Genomic DNA, 17,888 nt, shown 5'->3' with positions numbered 1-17,888 from the left:
AGTACATTGGTGCCAGTTTAAGCAGTAATAGCCGCTAGTATTGGTGCCAATTTATGCAGTAATAACCCCTAGTATTGGTGCCAGTTTAAGCAGTAATAGCCGCTAGTATTGGTGCCAGTTTACACAGTAATAACTCCCAGTATTGGTGCCAGGTTACCCAGTAATTGCTCCCAGTATTGGTGCCAGTTTATGCAATAATATCCCCTAGTATTGGTGCCAGTTTACGCAGAAATAGCTGCTAGTATTGGTGCCAGATTATGCAGTAATAACCCCTAGAATTGGTACCAATTTACGCAGCAATAACCCCTAGTTTTGGTGCCAATTTATGCAGTGATAGCTCCTATTATTGGTGGCAATGTATGCAGTAATAGCTCCCAGTATTGGTGCCAGTTTATGCAGTAATAGCCCCTAGTATTGGTGCCAGTTTATGCAGTAATAACTCCTAGTATTGGTGCCAGTTTACGCAGTAATACACCTCTAGTATTGGTGGCAATTTATGCAGTAATTGCCCCTAGTATTGGTGCCAATTTATGCAGTAATAGCTTGTAGTATTGGTGCCAGTTTATGCAGTAATTGCCCCTAGTATTGGTGCTGGATTACTCAGTAAAAACTCCTAGTATGGGTGTCTGGTTACGCAGTAATAGCCCCTAGTATTGGTGCCAATTTACGCAGTAATAGCTCTTAGAATTGGTGCCAGATTACGCAGTAATAACCCTAGTATTGGTGCCAGTTTATGCAGTGATAGCTCCCAGTATTGGTGCCTGATTAAGCAATAATAGCCCCTAGTATTGGTGCCAATTTACGCAGTAATGACCCCTAGTATTGGTGCCAGTTTACATAGTAATAACCCCAAGTATTGGTGCCAGTTTACGCAGTAATTGCCCCTAGTATTGGTGCATTTACACCTTTATCAATTTCATGGGAGATCTTTATGATTTCCCCGCGGGTCTTCTGATGCGCTACAGTACAGAGCAACTCCCCATCCAAACTCCTTCCCTCTGCCACACACGTAGTGAAGCTAAGGGGGAAGCTACAGTGCACCACTCCATCTGGAACTCATGCCCCCTACAGCGGGGGTACCCAAATTTTGAGGAGTGGGGGCCACTTTAGCGACTTGGTAACAGGTCGCTGGCCATAATGAGTGGAGCAGGCAGATGACAGTCCCTGTCCTCTCAGCATATGCAGAGCAGACACAGCTCGCTCTGTTCTATGGGCCCTCCGATCTGCCCAGACAGAAGGGGAGGGATCCTCTTCTGTATTTTAAAGTGGATTGGAGATAGGTGGGTGATAATGGACACAAGTCCATTTACATCTGCCGCTCTATAGAGGTGAATGGAGGGTCCGATTGGGTCCACCTGAAAAACAGACAGGCGGACCCGATCTGACTGATCGTGTGAAAGGGGCCTAAAGCTGCTTTACACGGATGCACTACAGTTTATCTGCACCTCAATCTTCACTTCTTCCTCAGGATTCCTGCAGGATATGCTTGGTGGCTGCTGCTGGCGGTCCTCCAGGGCTGGTACTGCTGGTGGGTACTGCTGGCTTGTACTGCTGGTGGGTACTGATGGCAGGTACTATTGGTGGGTACTGATGGCTGGATCTGCTGGTGGGTACTGCTGGCTGGTACTGCTGGTGGGTACTGCTGCCTGGTACTGCAGATGGGTGCCGTTGGTGGATACTGCTGGCTGGTACTGCTGGTGGGTACTTTTAGCTGGTACTGTTGGTGGGTACTGCTTGTTGGTACTGCTGGCTGGTTCCCGAGCAACCATCCCTGAGCATCAGTGTGACAGGAAGCATGCGGCTGTAGTAGAGCGCAGAGCCAATGCTTCCTGTATCGCTCCTGGGACTGTCACAGGCGGAGTGCATTTGGTATCACTCCACCAGACATAGGAGACCGGCACTATACAGGAAGCATCAGCTCCGCTTCCTCTAGCGCCAGCCTGGCTCCTCTCTTCACAGTAATGCGCAGGGATGACAGTTCGGTAACCTGCAATCTGGGCTTACTGACCCGCCATCCCAGCGCAGGAGGTGGCCTGGACCCTACTGGAGGGGGGGGGGGGTGGCACAGCATAATGTTGTGGGGGCTATGGCTTCCTCTTGCCCCCCCCCCTAATGACGCCACTGATGACCTCTAGCTTGCTCCTCTCCATCTGTGTCTGCTGTCAATTCGGACCTCTGACTTTTTCCTGGTTTGCCATGTCTGCTGCCCATCCTGACCTTTGACTTGGTATATGTCTGCTGCCTATCCTGACCTCTGACTTGCTCCTGACCATCTGTGTCTGCTGCCCATCCTGACCTCTGGCTTGTTCCTAGTTATCCATGTCTATTGCCCATCCTAAACCTCTGGCTTGTTCCTGACTATTTTTTGTCTGGTGCCCATCCTGACCTCTGGCTTGTTCCTGGTTATCCATGTCTGCTGTCCATCCTGATCTCTGGCTTGTTCCTGGTTATCCATGTCTGCTGTCCATCCTGACCTCTGGCTTGTTCCTGGTTATCCATGTCTGCTACCTATCCATGACCTCTCATTTTCTCCTGGATATTCATGTCTGCTGTCTATCCTGATCTCTTGCTTGTGCCTTGTTATCTATGTCTGCTGCCCAACCTGACCTCTGGCTTGTTCCTGACTATCCATGTCTGCTGCCCATCCTGAGCTCTGACTTGTTCCCGATTATCCATGTCTGCTGCCTATACTGACCCCTGGCTTGCACCTAAACTTCTGTGCCTGCTGCCTGTCCTGACCTCTGGCATTTTCCTAGTTTTCTGTGTATTCTGCCCATCCTGACCTCTAGCTTATTCCTGGTTATCTGTGTCTGCTGCCCATCCTGACCTGATCCCTGGCTTCTTTCCTGATCATCCATGTCCACAGCCAGCCCTGACCTCCGGACTGTTATCAGTGACCTCTGACTCGTGGTCTGTGGTAATCAGAATAAATTAGAACAGGATAAATCGAAGGGTCGCAACCTGGGATCAGCACACAATGAAGCCCAAACCTGCATGAGGTAAACCCATCCCATGTCACCTGCTCTAATGTGGAACCATCCTCTTAAGTCTTATATATTCCAGAGTGATCATAATACTGTTTCCAGGACCATCTTGCTTTAGCGTAGTTCCTACTCAGCAGAACCTACACTTCTTGGATAAGCTTACCACCTCTCATTGGGTATCTCCTTCAGTGTAGCCAGAGGGCCCACATTGGCATAATTGGCATTCTTACCGACAGCTAATGGCTCGTTTCCACTGAGCTTTCTGGTACGGTTCGGTACGGTACGCTATTTATGCCGTTTCCGTTATGAATGGTACCCTAATTCCGAACCGTACCGTACCACTTTTTTGGTACCCTTTCGTTGGGGTACCAAGCACATTAGTACCGTACCAACAGGGTGGAGCTACACTCTGCAGAACTTTGATTGGTTGGCAGAGAATCCTCTATCACAGCTTTCCTGCTACACCACGCCTATCATGAAAGGGTACTATTGGCAGTGGAAACGCAATGTGTACTGTATCGAACCGTACCGTACTGAACCGAACCGTACCGTACCGTACCACTCAGTGGAAACGAGGCATTAGAGTGAGCACTGTGCTCAGCTGTAGCTGTCACTGAGAACTCCAGCCCCGACTGAGGATTGGGAACCAATCAGAGAGATCCCCAAATCAGGTATGACATAGTGATCATCAGCAGTGTGCGTGTATTTAAAGTTTGTCTATAAACTCTAGATTTATTTTTTGTACATTAAATATTTTAAAAGAAATGTAATTTCCCTTTTATAATAGAAGATGCAGCTTGGAATCTGGATTCTCCGGCCCCCACTAGACAGTGCTGGAGGGGGTCAGGGAGGGAATAAGCAGGACTTTTACATCAGTTCCCTAAGCTCCTGTAGACAGAGCTATGTGCTGTTAATCTAACAGGCTGTGGGCGGAGCTAGGCCAGGCTGTTCATGGATGGGACTATGAACCTTGCCAGCATCTAAGCAGCTACAGCAGCAATTTTACACGTTTTTCTGCACTGCACCTGGCCTGAACAAGCCCACAAGCGTTGGCACAGGCACAATGAATGATGCCCATTATATTTGTAATATAATTACCTCCTATGATTGTCAGCTCCATCTACTGGCTATAGGGAGGTATTTTTTTTTATGGTGTTTTATGTTCACTCCGCCCTAACAAATTCTGACCGTATTTAGAGCAATATGGTGATTCTCTTTGATTGTCCATCTAGTGGCCATAATGCGGTATCTTTCTTGATGTCATTATTACAGAAAAAATATCACATTATGGCCACTAGATGGAGTAGACCTAATGCTGATGTAAAAAAGTACGAGAGTTTTCCTTATACTGTATTCAATGACAATAAATGATCTATTTTTTATTTCTAAAGGATACATTTGAAGATATAAAATTGAATACTTTGATTGGTGTCTTTTTTTTTTCTTTTATCTGCTGGGCATTCAGCTTTATTATCCCTTCACACATAACTTAGTGCAGTAACAGACAGCTCAGATTCACACCTGTGCATGTGCAAAAGCGTACATGCATTTTATGTGCAGGTCATTTTGGCAATTCATTTATTTTCAATAGCCAAATAGAGTCACCTCCTAGGTCTATGGGGAGGAGAGGTCATCATATGGGACCTGGGTTGGGGGGGGGGGGTCATCCCCTGGGTCTATGGGGAGGAGAGGTCATCATATGAGTCCTGAGGCAATGGGGAGGTCTATGTGAGGGTACCAGTCATCTCTTGGGTCTATGGGGAGGTCTAAGTGGGGATAGCGGTCATCTTCTAGGCCTATGGGGGAAAGAGGTGATAATATGTGTCCATAGGGGTAGGTAAAGTCTATGTGAGGGGTGGGGTCATCTTGGTCTATGGGGGGTGGGGAGGTCTAAGTGGAGGAAATGGGTCATCTCCTGAGTCTATAGGGGATGGGAGGTCTAAGTGGGGAGGAATGGGTCATCTCCTGGGTCTATGGGGGTTGGGGAGGTCTAGGGGGGGGGTCATTCATGGGTCTATGGGGAGGTCTAAGTGGGGGGGAGGGGGTCATCTTCTAAGTCTGTGGGGCGTGGAAAGATCTAGATGGGGGGAAGAGGTAAGATCCTGGGTTATGAGGGGTGGAAAGATCTAGGTGGGCAGGAGGGGTCATCATAGTTACATAGTTAGTGAGGTTGAAAAAAGACAACAGTCCATCCAGTTCAACCTATGATGTGTGTGTGTGTGTTTGCTTTTAACCGTACATTGTATACCCCTGTATGTTGTGGTCTCTAAGGTGCCCATCTAATAGTTTTTTGAAACGATCAATGCTCCCTGCTGATACGACTGTTTGCGGAAGAGAATTCCACATCCTTACCGCTCTTACAGTGAAGAACCCCTTACGCATTTTAAGGTTAAACCGCCTTTCCTCTAGTTTTAGTGAGTGGCCACGTGTCTTATTGTATCTCCTTTCACTGAATAGTTTGTTCCTTATGCTCGGGTCGCCAGTACAGTATTTGTACATTGATATCATATCCCCCCTCAATCGTCTCTTCTCCAGAGAGAATAAGTTCAGTGCTTGTAGTCTTTCCTCATAGCTGATGCCCTCCATTCCCCTAATTATTTTTGTTGCCCTTCTCTGGACTTTCTCCAGTTCCAGCACATCCTTCCTGAGGACCGGTGCCCAGAACTGGACAGCATACTCCAGATGTGGCCGGACCAGAGTCTTGTAGAGTGGAAGAATAATCTCTTTATTTCTGGAGTGAATCCCCTTTTTTATACAACCCAGTATTCTGTTGGCTTTGCTTGCAGCAGCTTGGCATTGCATGCCACTGCCAAGCCTGTTGTCTACCAGTACCCCCAGGTCCTTTTCCATCCTAGAATCACCCAGAGGTTCCCCCCCTAGTGAGTAGCTTGCTTTCTGGTACCCAAGTGCATTACTTTACATTTTTCAACATTAAACCTCATCTGCCATGTAGTTGCCCACCCCGTTATTTTGTTCAGGCCCGCTTGTAAGGTTTCCACATCCTGCATAGAAGATATTGGCATGCCTAGTTTAGTATCATCTGCAAATACTGAGATTGTACTAGATATCCCCTCCTCTAGATCATTTATGAACAAATTAAACAGGATTGGTCCCAGGACAGAACCCTGGGGGACCCCACTTTCCACACCCGCCCAATCTGAGTACTCCCCATTAATCACCACCCTCTGGACTCTCCCCTGGAGCCAGTTCTCTATCCAGGTACTCACCTTATGGTCCATACCTACCTTCCTTAGTTTGTACAGTAATCGTTTGTGGGGAACGGTGTCAAAGGCCTTTGCAAAGTCCAGATACACCACATCCACAGGCTTTCCTTTATCTAGGTGACAGCTCACTTCATCGTAGAAGGTTAATAGATTGGTTTGGCAAGAACGATTTTTCATGAATCCATGCTGATTACTACTTATAATACCGTTTTCATTACTAAAGTCTTGTATGTGGTCCCTTAACATCCCCTCCAAAATTTTTCAGACTACTGATGTTAGGCTGACCGGCCTATAGTTACCCGGGATATATCTCGGCCCCTTTTTAAATATTGGTACCACGTTGGCCTTTTTCCAATCAGCTGGCTCCATACCCGTCTGTAAACTATCCTTAAAGATAAAGAACAATGGTCTGGCAATCACCTGGCTGAGCTCTTTAAGAACCCTCGGGTGCAAGCCATCCGGTCCCGGTGATTTATTTATGTTACGTTTCTCTATGGATCTCCCCTGGATCTATGGAAGTGGAAAGATCTAGGTTGGGGGGAAGGGGTCATCCCTTGGGTCTATGGGGAGGAGAGGTCTTCATGTGGATCCTGAGGCGATGGGGAGGTCTATGTGAGGGTACCAGTCATCTCTTGGGTCTGTGGGGAGGTCTAAGTTGGGGAAGCGGTCATCTTCAAGGTCTATGGGGGAAAGAGGTGATTATACGTGTCTATAGGGGTAGGTAAAGTCTATGTGAGGGGTGGGGAGGTCTAAGTGGGGGGCAGGGGTCATTTCCTAAGTCTATGGGGGATGGGGAGGTCTAAGTGGGGAGGAATGGGTCATCTCCTGGGTCTATGGGGTTTGGGGAGGTCATTCATGGGTCTATGGGGAGGTCTAAGTGAGGGGGAAGGGGTCATCTCCTAGGTCTGTGGGGTGTGGGAAGATCTAGGTGGGGGGAAGGGGTCAGACCCTGGGTTATGAGGGGTGGGAAGATCTAGGTGGGGGGTAGGGGCAATCCCCTTGATCTATGGGGGTGGAAAGATCTAGGTTGGGGGGGGGGGAAGGGGTCATCTCCTGGGTCTATGGGGTATGGGAAGATCTAGGTGGGGGTAGGGGTCATCTCCTGGGTCTATGAGGGGTGGGAAGATCTAAGTGGGGGGGAGGGGTCATCTCCTGGGTCTATGGGGGTGGGAAGATCTAAGTGGGGGGGGGGGGGGGCATCACCTGGGTCTATGGGAGGTGGGAAGATCTAAGTGGGGGGGGGGTCATTTATTGGGTCTATGGGGGATGGGAAGATCTAGGTGGGGGTCATCTCCTGGGTCTATGGGGGATGGGAAGATCTAAGTGGGGGGGGGGGGGTAATTGTGCTATCTTTACCAAGCGTTTTGGTGCATTACCAAAGTGCATTGGGGTTCCATTAGGAATGAATTGTGCTATGGCCCTCCTGTAGGGGGAAGAATATGCTTATTCCTGTACTGCGAATTATCACATGTTCCCAATGCACAGATGTGAGGTTTTAATTGCCACATATGGGAAATTCTGAAATCTGATTGGCTGCCATTGGCCATTCAATCAAACCTAACCATTGCACTTAATAAAATAATCTGCTATAATCTGAATACTGCCCCCCCATCCTCACTCAGCCTGCCATGATTGCCCCCAATGACAGATGCAGCCTACTCTCCCCTGCAGCCCTCCATCCACATGCTGCATGCCAGGGATCTGCAAGCCATGACGTCATCCGGCAGCACAGAGTGGACAGCAGCGCCATCTGGCGGCACAGTCTGTGAATGACGCGCTCCTCCTGCCGCCTAAGGAAACCCGTCGACACTGAGTTAACCATAAAAACAGATCAATAACCCGATAGACGGCCCAATAGTCAAAAAATAATCCCAGCTGATGCCAAACCGCAAAGGTTTGAAAATAATTTCAGCTCGGCCTTTAGCTCCAGGACTGCGCATGCGCAGTGTAGAGAGCCCAACGATGACATCTCACGCATGCGTAATGTAGAGAATGTGTGTTGACCGTTCACGCATGCGCAACAGTTTCAGCTGTCAGACACGGGAGCGGGTACGCTACAGGTGACGCACGCTGATCGGCTGTCACGAAGAGTCGGGAGCGCGCCTTGGTGGGAGAGGCGGCGCATGCGCGGTGCGGGTTCCTGGCTCCGGGCTGCTCTCCGGTCCCCGGTGATGAGAGGACGGTGACGGGGATCCTCCGGTGTCCGCTATGGAGTTCGCAGAGCTGATCAAAACCCCCCGGGTGGACAAGGTGGTCCTGTACCGACCCTTCCACCCGCCAGTGGGCGGGACCCTGTGTCTGACGGGTCACCATCTGATCCTGAGCTCCAGACAGGACAACAGTGAGGAGCTGTGGCTGCTTCACTCCAACATCGACTCCATAGAGAAGAGGTGAGGGGGGGCATCTGTGTCTATGGGGGGAGGGGCATCATCTGGGTCTATGGGGGGAGGGGCATCATCTGGGTCTATGGGGGGAGGGGCATCATCTGGGTCTATGGGGGGAGGGGTCAACATCTTAGTCTATGGGAAAGGGGACATCATCATCTGGGTCTATTGGGGGGAGGGGCTAACATCTGGGTCTATTGGGGGAGGGGCATTATATGGCTCTGTGGGGGGAGGGTTATTGGGGGAGGATCATTATGTGGGTTTGCGGGGGAATAGGAGGGGATTATTATTTGTTATGCGTTCTACAGGGGGGGTCATCATCTGGGTGAATGGGGGGAGGGGCATTCTACAGGGGGGAGGGGTCATCATCTGGGTCTATGGGGGAGGGGCGTTCTACAGGGGGGGTCATCATCTGGGTGAATGGGGGGAGGGGCATTCTACAGGGGGGAGGGGTCATCATCTGGGTCTATGGGGGAGGGGAGTTCTACAGGGGGGGAGGGGTCATCATCTGGGTCTATGGGGGAGGGGAGTTCTACAGGGGGGAGGGGTCATCATCTGGGTCTATGGGGGGGAGTGTACTGGGGGGGAGGGGTCAATAGGGGAACGATTATTATATAGGGCTATGGGGGGGGGTAAATGGGGGAACGGTTATTATATAGGGCTATGGGGGAGGGGTCATTATCTGGGTCCATGGGGGGGGGGTCAATGGGGGAACGGTTATTATATAGGGCTATGGGGGAGGGGTCATTATCTGGGTCCATGGGGGGGGTCAATGGGGGAACGGTTATTATATAGGGCTATGGGGGAGGGGTCAATGGGGGAACGGTTATTATATAGGGCTATGGGGGAGGGGTCATTATCTGGGTCCATGGGGGGGTCAATGGGGGAACGGTTATTATATAGGGCTATGGGGGAGGGGTCATTATCTGGGTCCATGGGGGGGGTCAGTGGGGGAACGGTTATTATATAGGGCTATGGGGGAGGGGTCATTATCTGGGTCCATGGGGGGGGTCAGTGGGGGAACGGTTATTATATAGGGCTATGGGGGAGGGGTCATTATCTGGGTCCATGGGGGGGGGGTCAATGGGGGAATGGTTATTATATAGGGCTATGGGGGAGGGGTCATTATCTGGGTCCATGGGGGGGGTCAATGGGGGAACGGTTATTATATAGGGCTATGGGGGAGGGGTCATTATCTGGGTCCATGGGGGGAGGGATCATCTTCTGGATCTGTAGGGAATGGTTATAGGGGAGTGGGGTCATCATCTGGGTCTATGTGGGGGAGGGTAGAGTTATGGGGGGAGGGGGTCATCACCTTGTGGCTATGGGGATAGATTAGGAGGTGTCCTCATCTGGGTCTTTGGGAGAAAGTTATAGGAGGGAGGGGTCATTATCTGGTTCCATGTGGGGGGGGGGGGGTGTCATCACCTGGGTCTGGGTTAGGAGGGGTCCTCATCTGTGTCTATGGGGGTGAGTTCATCATCCAGGTTTGTTGGGGTGGGGATGTCATCATCCGGGTCAGCGTGCATTGAAACAAATTTTGGTGCATCTTATAGAAGGTGTTGGTGACTGAAAAAACATGGAACTCCACCATTTTATTCTCCAGGGTCTCTGCTTGGGGGGGAGGAGTTTACATCTTCAGGCCATAAATGACTCCTCCCACCATGTAAGGAGCATACCTCTCCAATATCTCTATGGATAGGACCCACTGTAGGACCTCCCTGGGTTGTTGGCAGAACCATCTCCTCATTGGAATGGATAGCGAGCTCCGGGGGATGGTGACGATGACATCTTTAATAAACCTGTCTCTGTTGTTGAGGTCAGAGTTGAATATTTGTTATTTTCCAGGTTTGTCGGCTCCTCTGGGACCATCACCATAAAATGTAAGGACTTGCGTATAATCCAGCTGGAGATCACAGGGATGGACGAAAGTATCAACATCGCTAGTTCTATTGAGGTGAAGACCTGTTATTGCCCCTCCCCCGATACTCTTGTATGAGCCATATATAGAATGTGGTGGGCGGTTGTTTCAGATGGGAATCAGTCATGTGTGTGCGTTGTGCTCTCTCTAGGCCTTATCCACTCTGGACACCATCTCCCTGATGTACCCCTTCTTCTACCGCCCAATGTTCGAGGTCACCGAAGACGGCTGGCACGCTTTCCTCCCCGAACAAGAGTTTGAACTCCTCGGCTCCGAGGTACTTCCCTTCTGTGAAGGTTCTTATTTATCCAGGTCATGGTGGATCTGGTAGTAGTTGGTCACAGTCAACTGGACTTGTTCTGTAATGACGACGTTTTCTAGCTTCTCCATACCGCCTTCTCGAGTTGTGAAGATACCCCATCCACACAGGTAGCCCAGCCACAATTGGACATGGAACATGGAATGGCAGATGATGTCCAGGAATAGGATTGGAGGTGTGAAAGTTGTGGGACCACCATGTTCTTCTTCCTTTATCTCATCCTTGGTGTGAGGAAGGACGTGCTAATCCTACGTGGCTGAAGTTGCGTAATATGTGGAAGACAGATGGTGTTGAAAGCCCCTACCCTTGTTCAACGATGGTTGTTCCACTTTGACATAGATGACCTCTTCCGAACTAGTTGTCCTCTAAAGATTTTTCACCATTCTCAAGCTGTAGGACATAGGTCTCCAAACTGAGGCCCGGGGGCCAGAGGCAGCACTTTACTAGACTTTTTACGGTCCTTGGGGCCCTATTCTATCTACTGACACCAGTAATGAGGCATAATTCCTGTTGCTGGCACCCATAATAGGCCCCATTCCTTCCATTGACGCCAACAATGGGGGCACCATTCCTTACATTGACACCAACGATGGGGGCACCATTCCTTCCATTGACACCAACGATGGGGGCACCATTCCTTCCATTGACACCAACGATGGGGGCACCATTCCTTCCATTGACACCAACGATGGGGGCACCATTCCTTCCATTGACACCAAAGAAGGGGGCACCATTCCTTCCATTGACACCAATGATGAGGCACAATTTCTTCCTATGACGTTCACGAAGGAGCGCAACTCCTGGACACCAGCGACGGGGCACTATTCCTTCCGCCCTGACACCAGCGACGGGGCACTATTCCTTCCGCCCTGACACCAGCGACGGGGCACTATTCCTTCCGCCCTGACACCAGCGACGGGGCACTATTCCTTCCGCCCTGACACCAGCGACGGGGCACTATTCCTTCCGCCCTGACACCAGCAATGGGGCGCTATCCCTTCCGCCCTGACACCAGCGACGGGGCACTATTCCTTCCGCCCTGACACCAGCGACGGGGCACTATTCCTTCCGCCCTGACACCAGCGACGGGGCGATATTCCTTCCGCCCTGACACCAGCAATGGGGCGCTATCCCTTCCGCCCTGACACCAGCGACGGGGCGATATTCCTTCCGCCCTGACACCAGCAATGGGGCGCTATCCCTTCCGCCCTGACACCAGCGACGGGGCGCTATCCCTTCCTCCCTGACACCAGCGACGGGGCGCTATCCCTTCCTCCCTGACACCAGCGACGGGGCGCTATCCCTTCCTCCCTGACACCAGCGACGGGGCGCTATCCCTTCCTCCCTGACACCAGCGACGGGGCGCTATCCCTTCCGCCCTGACACCAGCGACGGGGCGCTATCCCTTCCGCCCTGACGCCAGCGACGGGGCGCTATCCCTTCCGCCCTGACGCCAGCGACGGGGCACTATCCCTTCCGCCCTGACGCCAGCGACGGGGCACTATCCCTTCCGCCCTGACGCCAGCGAAGGGGCACTATCCCTTCCGCCCTGACGCCAGCGACGGGGCACTATTCGTTCCGCCCTGACGCCAGCGACGGGGCACTATTCCTTCCGCCCTGACGCCAGCGACGGGGCACTATTCCTTCCGCCCTGACGCCAGCGACGGGGCACTATTCCTGACCAGCGACGGGCCATTGTTTACTCCCACTGAGCACCAGGACAGTTTCTGCTCACACTGGCCACAGTCCAGCCCCTTTAAAGTCTAAAGAGCAGTAAGGACTGGCCCTTTGGAAGGTTTCGAGACCCCTGGTGTAGGAAGAATGCTAAATCTTGGTTTGTAGAATTTTCAATCCTATGTTGGGCAGTTTGTTTACTGAGGGGTTGTTTTGCCTCCCTAATGTATTGTATACCTTACTACACTGCACTGTGTATACCAAGTTACCTTTTCCCTTGTTAAGACTTTTTAATTCCTGGTGTTCAGACAATGGTTCACACCTTCATCTACGCAAATGAAATTATTAATTCCAACATAGACTTCCTGACACCAGGGATGGAATTATGGAACTAGAATAGGGGAGTTCCACAACCTCTATACCTCCCTTCCTGTTCTTTGACAATAACATCGGCCTTTCCCCAGTGATTGGATGAAGGTGTCAGTGCTCTCATGTGGGGAAATAAATGGCGAGATATACTCCTGACAATCATCAGACATGAAGAAGTGGTTTAGAGAAGCTACCAAACATCAACCCTGGATATAAATGTTGTGATATCCTCCTGACACTCATCAGAACTGAAGAAGTGACTTGGAGAAGCTACAAAACATCTTCAGTGGATATAAATGACGGGATATCCTCCTGACACTCATCAAAACTGAAGAAGTGGTTTGGAAAAGCTACAAAACGTCCTCCGTATATATAAATGCCGGGATCTCCTCTTGAAGCTCATCCGAATTGAAGAAGTGGTTTGGAGAAGCTATGAAATTCTTCAGTAGATATGAATGTTGGGATTGCCTCCTGAAGCTCATAAGACCTGAAGAAGTGGTTTGGAGAAGCTACCAAACATCGACCGTGAATATAAATGTCGTGATATCCTCCTGACACTCATCAAAACTGAAAAAGTGGTTTGGAAAAGCTACGAAACCTCCTCGTTAGATATTAATGCCGGGATCTCCTGAAGCTCATCCGAATTGAAGAAGTGGTTTGGAGAAGCTATGAAATGTCTTCAGTGGATAAGACTGTTTGGATCTCCTCCTGAAGCTCATCCAAATTGAAGAAGTGGTTTGGAGAAGCTACGAAATGTCTTCAGTGGATATGAATGTTGGGATCTCCTCCTGAAGGTCATCAGAATTGAAGAAGTGGTTTGGAGAAGCTACGAAATGTCTTCAGTGGATATGAATGTTGGGATCTCCTCCTGGAAGATCATCCGAATTGAAGAAGTGGTTTGGAGAAGCTACGAAAATGTCTTCAGTGGATATGAATGTTGGGATCTCCTCCTGGAAGATCATCCGAATTGAAGAAGTGGTTTGGAGAAGCTACGAAATGTCTTCAGTGGTTATGAATGTTGGGATCTCCTCCTGGAAGATCATCCGAATTAAGAAGTGGTTTGGAGAAGCTACGAAACGTCTTCATTGGATCTAAATGCCAGGATATCCTCCTGAAGCTCTTCGGAACTGAAAAAGTGGCTTGGTTAAGCTATGAAACAACTTTAGCATTACAGGACAAGTCCAGTTGAATGTGACCAACTAATACTAACTCTTAGTGAGTTGCAGGTTCCTCTTTCTGTTTGTTGTAAAAGTTGTTCTGTAATATGATTTAAAGAAAATTGAAAGAGATCTTATCTTTCCCAACTACCTCATATCGGTGTGCTAAATATGATTTTCTGTTGCTTCTTGCAAAATGTCTTCCCTGTGGTCCAGCAACCTCTAAACCAGGCCATGTAGCTACTCTAAACTATGATCTTCAGATTACTCCAGAGCCCTGACATACCACCCCACCCCACTATAAAATAAATGATGCTAATCCCCAGAAAGAAAAATGTAAGGAGTGATCAGCCGCAGCATATAATTTGTATATTCATTGAAGATTTTTTTTTTTTTTTTTTATACAAAACCAGTATGACAAATGTAATTTAGCCACTTCCTTACTGCTGGATGTCCTATGACGTCCTGGGATTTGAGAGGAGATAGCTGGACGATGGGTGCAGCTGCAGGCATCATTCAGAAATAATTTTTTTAGCCGGCGATTCTCTTCACCGTAAGAACAATCGTAGCGGCTGTTCAGCCGCTTGATTGTTCTTACAGGTGGTGGGAGGAGATGTCCCCCTCCCTTCACTCTCCGGGGCTTCTCTTCACCGTAAGAACAATTGTGTAGCGGCTGTTCTGCCGCTTGATTGTTCTTACAGGTGGTGGGAGGAGATGTCCCCCTCCCTTCACTCTCCGGGGCTTCTCTTCACCGTAAGAACAATTGTGTAGCGGCTGTTCTGCCGCTTGATTGTTCTTACAGGTGGTGGGAGGAGATGTCCCCCTCCCTTCACCGTCCGGGGCTTCTATTGGTTCGCCCGTGCAATCGGCAAGCCAGAGAAGGAATCCGCTGCCAGCAGAAGTACACCATAAAGAACACAGAGGACCAGATGGTCCCCGGCAGTCTCTATGACTCTCGGAGGCCCAGGCATGACGTTATGACGTTACGCTTGGACTGGCAGTTGTAAATACTGCTGTGATCTCGGCTTCATAGCCAAGATAGTGTTTTATTTTTTTTGTTTTGTTTTTTATTTCAGGCTTCCAGCCTGTAGGAGAGACCTGAGGTCTTATTGACCCCAGATGTCTCCATAAAGAGGACCTTTCATGAACTGTTCCTATTACAAGGAATGTTTACATTCCTTGTAATAGAAATAAAAGTGATCAAAAAAAAAAAAAATGAAATTATTAAAGGGAAAGTGTAAAAATAAAATAAACCAAAAAAAAAAAGTAAAGTCCCTGCGTGCTCGCATGCAGAAGTGAACACATACGTACGTTGTGGCCACATGTGTAAACAGCATTCAATCCACACGTGAGGTATCGCCGCAAACATTAGAACGAGAGCAACAATTCTAGCCCAAAAGCTTCTCTGTAACTCTAAACTGGTAACCTGTTGAACATTTTTAAAGCGCTGCCTATGGAGATTTTTTAAGTACCGAAGTTTGGCGCCATTCCACGAGCGTGCGCAATTTTAAAGCGTGACATGGTAGGTATCTATTTACTCGGCGTAACATCATGGTTTAAAGTAACAGTTATTCAGGAGATAAGCAGTGCTTGTGTAAAACATAACACAAATTATGTTTAAAGTTTCAGTTACGTGATGTAGATATACATGAACACAACAAAACACATGAGTGAATTGACTATCACCAAAACCTAGGTGATGGGTTCAAGGTTCGGGAGAGAGGGGGCGCCTCACCATAGACAGATGGGTCCCAAATCTCCCAACATTTGTTAAATTGTGGAAGAGTGTCATAAGCAGTGGCGGTAAGGATTTCTATTCTCCGGATTTCGGTAATATGTAAGAATTGAGATTTGGAAGGTGGGACGGTGGACAGCCAACGAAGAGGAATTGCTCTTCGGGCCTGCTAATAGTATATAGGCTATAAGGCGTTTTGCAGACTTTGCGACACTGGAGAAGGGAAGACCCAATAAGTAGTGGATAGGATCCAATGGAAAGGATAGATTAAACAGCTGTTCAAGTAATAATATAACATCGGTCCAAAAAAGTTTCATATGTGCACATTGCCAAAGGATATGGAAATGTGAACCTGGCTCAAGACCACGTCGCCAACACGAGGCTGGGAGCGAAGGTTCTATACCAAAACATAAGTACCTTTTAAGGCAGCCTCACTCTGCACCACACATCTGGACAATTTAAAAGCAGATGTCTAAATCCTATCCCAAGTATGTAATGGGATAGGCTTCTGGAGAATATGTGCCCATTTTCTGATATAGAGGGTGGGTATCCTCTGTGGGAGGGCTAGCCCCCTGAAGAATTTTGTATATAGAGGAAACCAGATGGTGTTGGTATGGAGCTTGAACCCATATATATTCAAAGGGCGGATGGCCTTTCAACGGTAAGGGATAGGGGATAGTGATTGGAAAAAATATTGGCTTGCAGATAAAAAAAAAAACGTAGCTTTAGGTATCTTGTATTTTTTTACAGAGGTCCGCAGAGGAAAACAGCCTGCGTGACAAAGGGTGAACTAAATTCCGAAGCTAAAAAAGGCTTAATTTGTATAAATAATATGTTGGACAGAGGGGGACAAGGTGAGGAGAGAGAGTAACTTTTGGTAGCATTTCTTCCAAATTTTTTTAAGTGAACCGCATTGGAGCAATACACATGCATTTCAGTATAGCATCAGTATGGAGAGATGGAGACCAAACCAGAGAACATTGGTGTACAGGGTACAAGGAACCTTTTTCAATTTCCTACCAATGGGTAGAAGCATGTAAACTGGACCAAGAGACAACAGTTTGTAGGTGGGTAGCATAATAGTATTTGATAATACCAGGAGCCCCTTAGTCACCATGTGTTTTCAAGGAAAATAATACCGAGTTAGCTTTATGGTGGGACTTACTGTTCCAAATACATTTTAAGAAACCTTGTTGAAGGACTTTCAATTGCGTCAGGGGTAAACGCACTGGTAAGGTTTCGAAAAAATAAAGAAGTCTGGGTGGGATTGACATCTTCAGAACATTTACTCTGCCCAGTAGAGAATTGGCATATTTGGCCCACTGCTGCAGAGAGCATGTGATCGCCTGAGACAGTGAAGTGTAGTTGGCTGAGTATAGCGTGGTAAATGAGGAGGTAATATGGATCCCTAGATATTTCAAAGACTGAGAACACCAACAGTAAAGGATAACATGTTGGGGTTGGGCAAGGAGGTCCGAGGGAATATGGATAGGTAGTGCTTCTGTCTTAGTGGTATTGACCTTCTATCCAGGGAGGGTGCCAAAGGATGTCAATAGGGCATATCATGAGGGAAGAGGAATCAGAGGGTTGGTTAAGGTTAGTAGGATGTTCTACCAGATTCCCAATACTTGGATCGAGTATTCCTGTCTTAGGTCTCCAGAATCTCACGTGATGTAGTGACCATTCTCCCCTCAATTCCCCCCAAACATCAGCCTAAGCTCGATGAAGGGTAAAACAAAAGACACTTTATTCCACAACTCACTTCCAATATATACAGTCTCATTTGTTGGATTTCATTATCATATGCAAATGCATTGCATACAGAACATAGTCAACATTCCTTGGTCATCTGGAAAGAGACAATAGGTGAATGAGTCTGCAAAATGATCATAATTAACTCAACAAACAGCAAGCCCCCAAAACAAAGCCGAATACGTATTCCTAGAGGTGTAAAGACAAAACCACCTCTAAACAGATGACCGCAGAAGATGTAGACTCGCAGACTGCCCGTCTTCGTTTTCAAAACACCTTACTTTAAATGTCAATACACATCCCCACAGTAGACAATAGCTGAGTTTGACGTCATTAGCTTCTCTTTAGTCTCTCAATGTGTGGAGAAGT

The 17,888-nt window shown here is 48.5% G+C and overlaps 1 protein-coding gene across 1 annotated transcript in view; it reads left to right on the top strand.

Annotated features, from left to right (window-relative positions):
• The first annotated feature begins 8,295 nt into the window (after positions 1-8,295).
• The window catches only part of MTMR9 (myotubularin related protein 9), a 56,878-nt gene continuing 47,285 nt past the window's right edge, over positions 8,296-17,888 (top strand). The window contains exons 1-3 of the mRNA XM_082252089.1: positions 8,296-8,598; positions 10,441-10,549; positions 10,665-10,790. Coding sequence (XP_082108215.1) covers positions 8,417-8,598; positions 10,441-10,549; positions 10,665-10,790 — 417 coding nt within the window. The 5' untranslated portion in view covers positions 8,296-8,416. The remainder of the gene's footprint in view (positions 8,599-10,440; positions 10,550-10,664; positions 10,791-17,888) is intronic.

This window comes from Pelophylax lessonae, assembly GCF_965119305.1.
Source record: "Pelophylax lessonae genome assembly, chromosome: 3".
NCBI lineage: Eukaryota > Metazoa > Chordata > Amphibia > Anura > Ranidae > Pelophylax > Pelophylax lessonae.
The sequence above is the reverse complement of the archived record's forward strand: the minus strand, read 5'-3'. Positions and strand labels throughout refer to the sequence as shown.